General features: G+C 42.2%; 1 protein-coding gene across 1 annotated transcript; it reads right to left on the bottom strand.

Moving 5' to 3' along the window:
* Positions 1 to 6,842: 6,842 nt before the first annotated feature.
* Positions 6,843 to 9,721, bottom strand: camk2n1a (calcium/calmodulin-dependent protein kinase II inhibitor 1a). Its single transcript, XM_060834105.1, has 2 exons — positions 9,289 to 9,721; positions 6,843 to 7,932 (listed from the first exon to the last, which is right to left on the bottom strand). Exons 1-2 carry the CDS (start codon positions 9,710 to 9,712, stop codon positions 7,862 to 7,864), a joined length of 495 nt encoding a protein of 164 aa, XP_060690088.1. The 5' UTR covers positions 9,713 to 9,721; the 3' UTR covers positions 6,843 to 7,861.
* Positions 9,722 to 10,321: the final 600 nt, after the last annotated feature.

Raw genomic sequence — 10,321 nt, 5'->3', positions numbered from 1 at the left:
TGGGAGGGGGAGTTAAAGTGTTGAGCCACGGGATGGTTGGGTTGGTTGGTCCGGGTGTCCCAGAGGTGTTCTCTGAAACGTTCCGCAAGTAGGCGGCCTGTCTCCCCAATATAGAGGAGGCCACATCGGGTGCAGCGGATGCAATAGATGATGCGTGTGGAGGTGCAGGTGAATTTGTGATGGATATGGAAGGATCCCTTGGGGCCTTGGAGAGAAGTAAGGGAGGAGGTGTGGGCGCAAGTTTTACATTTCTTGCAGTTGCAGGGGAAGGTGCCGGGAAGTTGCCAACCCAACCTCCACTCCTGGCACCTTACCCTGCAACCGCAAGAAATGCAAAACTTGGGCCCACACCTCCTCCCTTACTTCTCTCCAAGGCCCTAAGGGATCCTTCCATATCCGCCACAAATTCACCTGCACCTCCACACACATCATCTATTGCACACCCCGTGGCTCAACACTTTAACTTCCCCACCCACTCCACCAAGGACATGCAGGTCCTTGGACTCGTCCACCACCAGACCATAACAACACGATGGTTGGAGGAAGAGCGCCTCATCTTCTGCCTAGGAACCCTCCAACCACAAGGGATGAACTCAGATTTCTCCAGTTTCCTCATTTCCCCTCCCCCCACCTTGTGTCAGTCAAATCCCTCGAACTCAGCACCGCCTTCCTAACCTTCAATCTTCTTCCTGACCTCTCCGCCCCCACCCCACTCCGGCCTATCACCCTCACCTTGACCTCCTTCCACCTATCGCATCTCCAACGCCCCTCCCCCAAGTCCCTCCTCCCTACCTTTTATTTTAGCCTGTTGGACACACTTTCCTCATTCCTGAAGAAGGGCTTATGCCCAAAACGTCGATTCTCCTGTTCCTTGGATGCTCCCTGACCTGCTGCGCTTTTCCAGCAACACATTTTCAGCTCTGATCTCCAGCATCTGCAGACCTCATTTTCTCCATTTAACCTTCAATCGGATCTGCCAATCACTGAGCTCAGAGTTGATCTGATCATCAACTTCACATTTCTGCCTTTTCTTTATAACCTTTAATTCCCTTATTGATTGAAAGTCTGTCAATCTCAGTCTTTGGAGATACCAATTTTTTTGGTCCAGGATGCCTCCATTTAGAATTTGATTTTCTGATGGAAGATGGAGTTCATTACTATGAGACTATGATGACAACGGGAGGACATCACCAGCATTGGCTTTAACCACCATTTCTTTCCCATGATCCCTTTCCAAATGACAACATCACAACCAGCCTTCACGCTTACGTCCCTCAGCCGGCTGAACTTTATTTCTTTAGGGATGGCAGGGATGACTTCTTCAAGATCAGAATAGAATTCTCCCTTAACATCTTCATCTCAGTCAAGAGTTGAGGCATAGCATTGATGGCTGTAGTAGATTGATTATGTTTGAAATAAAAATGCTCACTTTCAGTCTTGATTTCTGAGTAGTTTATTCCTTCAGCTGTTCCATCCCATCAAAGTAGGTAGTAGTGACTGCCATGATGTCAGTTTGGAGCCTTGCTAGTTCATGTGCTGTTATTGTATTGTGTCATTCCAGATAGTCATTCTTAAGATTATCCACACTCCAAGTTGCAAAATTTAGAATTTTCTGACCAGGAAAATTGTGATGCCGTAGTGTATGATTTCTAAGAGAAAGTGGAGAAATGTATTTTTAGGGAGCATCTTCTAACCCCTTCCTTATTTGATGTGTGCGTAGAATATCCTGAAGAGGACTCCCCACTCACTGATGCTTCTGTCCAAAGAGACACCTGACCTACACTGGTGTCTACAATATTCAAATGTCTGTTGCCAGTTTGCAGATTCTTGACTGGGGTCTCTCAGTTTCACAACCCTATTCCTGACACCAATTCTCCATCACCACAGGACTTCACAATTGAATCCTGTGTATAGGCTCTTGAACGTATTATCATTGAGTTACCATCCTGTCCATGGGGATATTGGCTGTGAGGTGGTCCAATTTTAGTCGCATGTTGAACCATGATAACTGCAGCCACTTTGTTACTGCAGCCAATTTTCCCCATCATGCCTGCTGAGATATACAGTCTTTATTTGCCTGTTTTGCTGTTGAGGACTTTGTACTGTCCTCGGAGATTGATGGCGAGGAGAGAGGAGGTAAAAGAGCATGGGTTTGATTTGTGTTTGCATGGAAACATTCCAGGGAAAGTGGATGGGTTGCTTATAGTTACAATGGAGTGGAGCAGAATGGGAAGATTCTCTTTGGTAAATTGGAAGGCAAGGGGAGTGGCCGTGGAGGGGGGAGATGTGTTTGGTTATGTTTCACATTGATATTTCAAAAATTCAGTAAATGATCTGTGGAGTTTGGAAACTGACCATGTGGAGGTGAAGTCAAGGAGATCACTAGCATTGTTCTGGGAGAGAAGGGAAAGGATGAGAACAGCAATATGGGAAACATGATGGACATAGTTAAGGGTCCAGTCCAAAACCAAATCTAGCCCAGTGTCTTGATCATCACCTATCCCCTTTTCATCAGTTCTCTGGAAAGATCACAAACCTAAAATATTAACTCAGCTTCTCTCCATAGAAATCCCATATCATTATCATAGAAGATACAGCACTGGGATAGGTCCTTCGACCCACCATGTCTGAGTCAAAATATGATGTCATTCTAATCTAATCCCACCTGCCTGCTCATTGTCTGTATGCCTCTAATCTCTGCCAGTTCATTTATGTCTATAGTGTGCTGAATATTTCCAACATTTCCTGATTTTCTTTCAGATTTTCAGCATCCACAGTATTCTAGTATTTGATTTTTGCCTTTCAAATTATGTTGTTTGTACATTTTCAACCAATTAACTTATGAAGTCCTTTCCTGAACATAAAGTGTAATTTATACATGAGAGGGGAAAGATATAAAAGGGACCTAAGCAGCAACTTCTTCACACAGAGGGTGGTATGTGTATGGAATGCGATGCCAGAGGAAATGGTGGAGCCTGGTACAAATACAACATTTAAAAGGCATAGATGGATATATGAATAGGCAGGGTTTAGAAGGATGTGGCCAAGTGCTTGCAAATGAGACTAGACTAGGTAAGATATCTGGTTGATGGACCAGTTGGACCAAAGTGTCTGTTTCCATGTTGTACATCTCTATGATTCTGTATGTATGTATATGTATATATATGATTTGGAGATGCCGGTGTTGGACTGGGGTGTACAAAGTTAAAAATTACACAACACCAGGTTATAGTCCAACAGGTTTAATTGGAAGCATACTTGCTTTCGGAGCGATGCTCCTTCATCAGGTGATAGTGGAGGGCTTGATCGTAACACAGAATTTATAACAAAAATTTGCAGTGTGATGTAACTGAATTTATACATTGAAAAATTGATTGTCTGTTAAGCCTTTCATCTGTTAGAATACAGTGATAGTTTCACTTCTTTCATGTGTAAATCACAAAACCTTTTTTTAAAAGTTGCATTCTCGGGTTAGCTGTTAACAATGGTGATAGCTAGACAATATGTTGGAGGTGTTAGCCCCCTGTGTTCTCTGTCTATGACCTGATGTTTAGATTGATTCTAATCTAAAAAGTGAGAAAACAGAGTTTTACATAAATTCTTGCAGTTTTTGAGCTCAGAGCTCTACATGAATGTATGCAGTTTTTGAGCAAAGTACAACATAACTCTGCAAGTACAAATTCACCCCACAAAATATATGTGTGCATGTGGGTCTTTGTCTGTCTGTGTGTGTGTGTGTCTGACTGGGGTGGGGGTTGTGAGTGTGAGAAAATGTGTGTGTGTGTGTGTAGTGAGTGCAGAGTGTCTTAAGTCTGTAAGGGGGTGCATGTGTGAGTGTGGGAGTGTGTGTGTGTCGATAAGGGTGTGTGTGGGTGTCTGTGTGCGCATCTGTGTGTACCTGTGTCCATGTGTATGTGAGAATGTGTGTGTGTAGGAATATCTGTGTGTGTGTAGTGCAATGGTGATCACCTGTAATGTGACATGAACCCAAGGTCCCAGTTGAGGCCTTCCCTATGGGTACCGAACTTAGCTATCAGCCTCTGCTTGGCCACTTTCCTCTGCTGCCTGTCCCGAAGTCCATCTTGGCTGAATGTCCTGGACCACTGAAATGTTCCCCAACTGAGAGAGAACCCTCCTGCCTGTTGATTGTTGTGCAGTGCCCATTCATCTGTTGCCGTAGCCTCTGCTTGGTTTCCCCAATGTACCATGCCTCCGGGCATCCTTGCCTGCAACTTTGCTCAAAAACTGCATACATTCATGTAGAGCTCTGAGCTCAAAAACTGCATGAATTTATGTAAAACTCTATTATCTCACTTTTTAGATTAGAATCAATCTAAACATCAGGTCATAGAAAACACAGGGGGCTAACACCTTCAACATATTGTCTAGCTATCACCATTGTTAACAGTTAACTGGAGAATGCAACTTTTTAAAAAAGGTATTGTGATTTACACATGAAAGAAGTGAAACTATCACTGTATTCTAACAGATGAAAGGCTTAACAGACAATCAATTTTTTAATGTATAATTTCTGTTACATCACACTGCAAATTTTTGCTCTAAATTCTGTGTAACAATCGAGCCCTCCACAATCACCTGATGAAGGAGCGTCGCTCAGAAAGCCAGTGTGCTTCCAATTAAACCTGTTGGACTATAACCTGGTGTTGTGTGATTCTTAACTATATATATATAGGCGAGGAAAGAATATTCGAGGAGAAAGTGAGGTCTGCAGATGCTGGAGATCACAGCTGAAAATGTGTTGCTGGAAAAGCGCAGCAGGTCAGGCAGCATCCAAGGAACAGGAAATTCGACGTTTCGGGCATAAGCCCTTCATCAGGAATGAGGAGAGTGTGTCCAGCAGGCTAAGATAAAAGGTAGGGAGGAGGAAAGAATGTTGTTTATCACCTGAGGCTCGAAACTTCCTTTAGGTTTTGACAGGACCCTTTAACAAACTCGAAATGGCCATCCTGATACTGTTAATGACCTTCTAATAAGATCCAGGAATATAATACCTAAATTAGAGAGATATTCGTCACCTATCAATTACTTGGAGAGCAGGAATCTTTACGATATGGTCTCAGCTCCTTGACATTGAGTTCTGCTTCACTGCAGCAGTCTTGTTTATGGATATTACATCTCCCACTTCAAGCAGCAGCGGTGATAAAAGAGACTGGAAAACCTTATCTATCACTTAAATGGAAAATGTCACATTCCAGGAGGGCTAGACTTTAGGTTGTAGAACGAATGAATTCGCTGCATTTTTCTCCCCCGGCCTTTTTCCATTGTTTTCTCTGTGTGGAAGCTGAGGTGAGAAGATCCTGGCGATAAAGGGTAACATTGGACAGGAGGAAATTGAACTGTTAATTTGTATGCTTCCCCAACCTTGATCCTCTTCCTTCCACATGGATTGTGCTTCGTTCTAGAAATGAGGGCAATCTTGGGAAATCCCCAGGTCAAGTGCAATCGCAACTGTCGCTTGAGTTGTCTTTGGATAGCACCCGTCGGCTTCCATTGCTTAGAGTTAAACCTGTACCTCGGATTTAATTGCCGACAGCCCGGCTAGGGTCCAATTTAATTGACTAAACATTTATCCTCTCTGTACCAAAAGAAAATCTGGCCTATTTGATAAATGGAACTATGTTTGCACAATTGATGACCAACTGTAGAATCAGCTCGTCATTTTATTTTATTTGTATGCAAGTAATGCCATAAGGTAGCTCTGCCAGGCATAATCGAACTCGCCTCGAATTTACTGCGTATGAATGAAGCTGTCACGATTTAAAGTTCAAACACGTTTCAAAATTAGTCATGCGCTGAGAGCCAATATAATTTCGCCACTGCGCCATTGTCAAACATTTAGTTAACTGCTGTGTTGTTTGGGGAAAATGAATGTCGCACTGCTTTTAAATTGGATATTCGTCAAAGTGAGATATCGTAGCATCAAGATGAAAGTAATTCTTTATAAACAGTCTTTCGATTCCCATGCACATTCTGTTAGCGCCCCATTATATACTGGCTGCAAGTTCTTTGGTATTCAACTCGAATACTCTTGTTTCCGCCGACCAGCGCACTGTTGTTAAGGTTCAGACCGTTTGTATCAAAACGTCATCAGCTCGCAGCTCACAATCATCCATCAGGACCAAACTCTGGAGTGAGAAGAGGCTTTTCTGTCTCATCAGCTGCTCGGATTGTACTGCACAATGATAGACCGCCCAGCCCCCACCGGCAAACTCATCAGATCTTCAATTGCTGAAGTTCTGGCCACATTTGTGACTGACAGTGATACTGCCACTAATTTCTCATGGTTTATTGTTAGTCAGACATGGAATGTTTTTGATGTTTGATGCCCAGACTGATAAGTTCCAATGAAGGTAGAAATGAAATGTCAGATATGAAGAGTGGGTCATGAAAGGGAAAACAGCATAAACATAAAATGAGAGATGACAAGATAATATTGTTTTAAAAGCAACTAGTGAGCCAATCCTAAAAGAAAGAAGTGAGTGCTCTTCAACTGTTCTCAAATCCAGATTAGTGAAACCAGTCTATTTATGATCAGATGTAACAGTGAAAGGTTTGTATGGATATGTCTGCTGTATACTAAAAGGAAAAAGAATTTTTTAAATAAATTCTTCAGACAGTTCCTTCCATAAATGCAACACAGGTACAAGGAGAAAGCAAATCATTATTTGCGTCTTTACAGCCTTCAACCATTTATTTGTTCACCAAATACAGTGAAAATGGTCATAAAATGTACAATGAATCATTCTTAGAATGTCATTACATTTTTTTTGCTTTTATATATCCTTGGAATGATTTTTTCATTATTTAAAATTACGCCTCATGTTAACATGCACATATAACGATTGTAAGCTTCATAAAAGAATGTTACAAAATTAAATTTAAAAACACAGCTTCATAAGAGTCCAAAAAGAGGACAGTTAATGTTAACAGCGCAATATTTTAAACTTCTTAAACAGTGCATTAGTTTTCCCCATAAACCTTCAAATTTCACACATCCAGCAGCAATGCTTACCACAATATAGATTTTAAATACAGATTTTTTTAAGCATTGATGTGTGCAAATAAACAAAAATAAATAAAACAAAAAAATTCCTAAAATACTAAGAGATTCATAAATAACATTCAATAAGTCTCTTCCCAAAGCTGACACAGAATAGACCAAAATCAGTCTTGCAGTTCAATGGATCCGGTCCTATACATCCTTACAAAAAATACAAACATTTTAATGCAGTACAATACACAGACTAGCATTTGTTTTACAAAGATTTAGATATAAAAATACAAGTACGAAGAATTCCATTAGAAAGAAGCGTGCCAAACTGTTAATGACTGCTGGTACCAATATGGGCACCGTGATCGGAAGCTCATGCAACAGGATGAATTAAATATGTCTATTTTGATGCAAAAAAAATCCTTTCTTTCTGCTCGTTGTCCCTTGCTTTCATTCTTTCCGCCCCCGAGTCGGTTTTGCCAGCTGTCGTGCTCTCCGATCAACCGCCGTGTTTTGTGGTAATTTGATGGTTCTGAAATGCGCCGCTTGGCAATCTCTGCGCATTGGTTTGTAGAGAAGACGGTGTTGCTGCTGCAATGACCTCGTCCTCCATTTCTGCTCGCTTGGTTTGGAATTCTGAAATGGACAGCTACTTGATCTGTGTGTGCCTGGATAAACCGAATGGTGCTGATATTGACAGCTCCTCAAATTTGTGTGCATTTGTTTGGATTGGAGATTCGTCAGCAAGCCCCAAGACCTCTCTGGACAATCCATAAACGCATGCACAGCCCCAAAGTGCTTTAAAATAGTTAAAAAAAAGTTTGGGAGTCAGGGTCGCTCCCTTTCCGCTTACACTCCAGACGAGGTTTTGTCCTCCCGCCCCTTCAGAACATCATCTAGTCTGTCGTCTTCGATAACAACTGCAAAGCAATTACAGGCAATTTAGTGTCTGCAGACATAGGGTCAGTCGAACATGAGGGAGCTGCAAAATATAAACAAACATGTTGGCGCTCAATGCCACGGACTAGGAGTGAAAGTAAACACCATCCAATTGTGTGCCTAAAGCTGACAAAGGCGAAGGCGTGGGTTTGTTATTTGTAACAAATATTGACCTTAAATATTACAAAGCGCGCTCTTTTGTTAAGAATGCTAGCACGGTTTTTGCTTTCGAGGCTCATGCTGCGGTTAAAGATCAAAATATCAGTTAAATCTGACGTTGCAAAGACGTTTTCACTGCAAAGAAAGGTGCTCCTTACATCTAGCGCAGACAGTTCGAATTAGCATTCTGCTCAGCGGACTGCCTGTGTTTTGATTTCACCCGAGAACAAGTTGGGTCTAAACAAAATAAACGGGGACGGTAAATAAAGCTGCGTGTTTTACAGTAAATGAGCAGGTATATTCGTGTGATGGGCAACGACTAAAAGTGAGGCAAATCGAAATCCTTACACTTGTTGCAATTTCGATGTGAACATGTCAAGACGGGTTGGCCAAATTATTTTTTTGGGGGGGGGGGAGAAAATCGGGTCTGCGCTTATATCGTAGATGATCCTATAGATGGATCCGCCATTCAACAAAATATATCAAACCTGATCTCAAAAGAAATGTCGAAGAGATCATTTATCTGAACACGGTGGAAATTTGATAATATTTGGTTTTACAGTTTCGACTAAATGCTGGGGATGGCGTGAGAAAGCCTAAGGGTGTCTGAGCGGATTAGGGATCCCGAGTTTTGGGAGAAAATACAAAATAATCTCGTTTTATTCCCAAATTGGTCATTCAGGCAAAAGCTGCAGCAAGGGGACATGATGTGAATCAAAAATGAATCTAACTATAAACGGATGCACGAACACGAAGACAATGATTCCTCTCGAAAACTAGTTTCCAAAATTGACCAATTTTTTAAAAAAAATCAGAAATGTTACATTCGAGCGAAATGCAGATTTCGATCCAGAAAGATCTTTTTTAGAGTTGGGTTTTGGAGAGGTTTATATTTACACTAGGTATGTAAACAGGATTCTGCATCGACTAACAACCGTGAAATGTTGGATATTTTGTCAGATGGAAGCAAACTAAAAACATTACACACTCCATTAACTCACGGAGGGACAGAACTGTCGCTGACCTCAGGGTCTGGGTTAAATACTAATCTTCATTTTTGATGCAAAACGGCGATTTTCAATCTATTGACGCTAAAAAAAATGCGATTAAAACTGAAAAATGACACAAGACTGGGAGTGAGCGCACCAAGAGTTAGGCAAAAAGTCTTCGCGTTTTACCTCGCTTAGCTCTGCCAATCTGTGCCAGTTTGGGGGGTCTCTTGGGCTGGGAGCCCCCGAAGAAGGTGTTAGTGTCCTGGAGGCGACAGCTGAAGGAGAGCTGACCGACATCATTCTCGCCGCCGAAATGAGCCATCTTCTCCTCGCTGTAGGGCAGAATCTCCGACATAGCGTCTCCAAGAGCGAAGGGGATGCAACCAAGAACGGGTGGCAAAAAATAAATTAAACAGAGAGAAAAAAAAACCTCCTGGAAATTCAGCGACTTGAAGCAATTGTACAAGGCGGGTCTTTTCAGGGGAGGGGTGGTCGTGGTGGGGTTAATCCTGAGTGTCGGTGACCGCTGCCCGCCGGTGGTAATGGAGATGTTGTCTTCGTACTGTGCTTGGAGAGCTCTGGAGAGAATCGGAGACCCCGCCGCCAACATAAAGGAAACCCGAGCGGAAGAGTGAAGTCATCCATCCGGGCTAGAAGTGATGTAGGACAGTCTAATTATCATCCCTCTCCTCCTACTCGGGCTCTAAGAGGAGACAGTGACATCAACCGGTAGTACTTGAGTAGCAATTTTCAAAGGTTGAGCCTGAGAGGAACACCGATGTACACTTTCTTACCGTTTAAAGCATAGCCCCAGTAAAGCAAAACCACCCCACGTAACGTGTAACGCATCTAGATTTTGCAACAACGACTTCTCCATAACTAAGAGGTATTATGTAGTTGACCAGCTCTATTCGCTTCTCTTTTTTTAAAAAAAAGCTCCCATTCAAAACTTCACTCTGTCAAGAACAAAATCGCCTTCAATGATTTTGTGGATTTCTGCAGAACATCAACAAGATCAGAAATCGCTGGAAAATCTCAGCAGGTCTGGCAGCACCTCTGGAGAGAAATCAGACTCTGATCAAGTTTCACAGATGCTGCCAGACCTGCTGAGATTTTCCAACAATTTATTTCCAGCATTCTTTCGGTTTTTATATCTGTGGAACATCTTAGCTGGAGAAATAAATGCCTCAATTACACGCATCGTTATGTCTGCAGTACT

The sequence above is a fragment of the Hemiscyllium ocellatum genome, chromosome 13 (assembly GCF_020745735.1).
Source record: "Hemiscyllium ocellatum isolate sHemOce1 chromosome 13, sHemOce1.pat.X.cur, whole genome shotgun sequence".
NCBI lineage: Eukaryota > Metazoa > Chordata > Chondrichthyes > Orectolobiformes > Hemiscylliidae > Hemiscyllium > Hemiscyllium ocellatum.
Note: the sequence above shows the minus strand (reverse complement) of the source record. Positions and strands in the feature narration are given on the sequence as shown.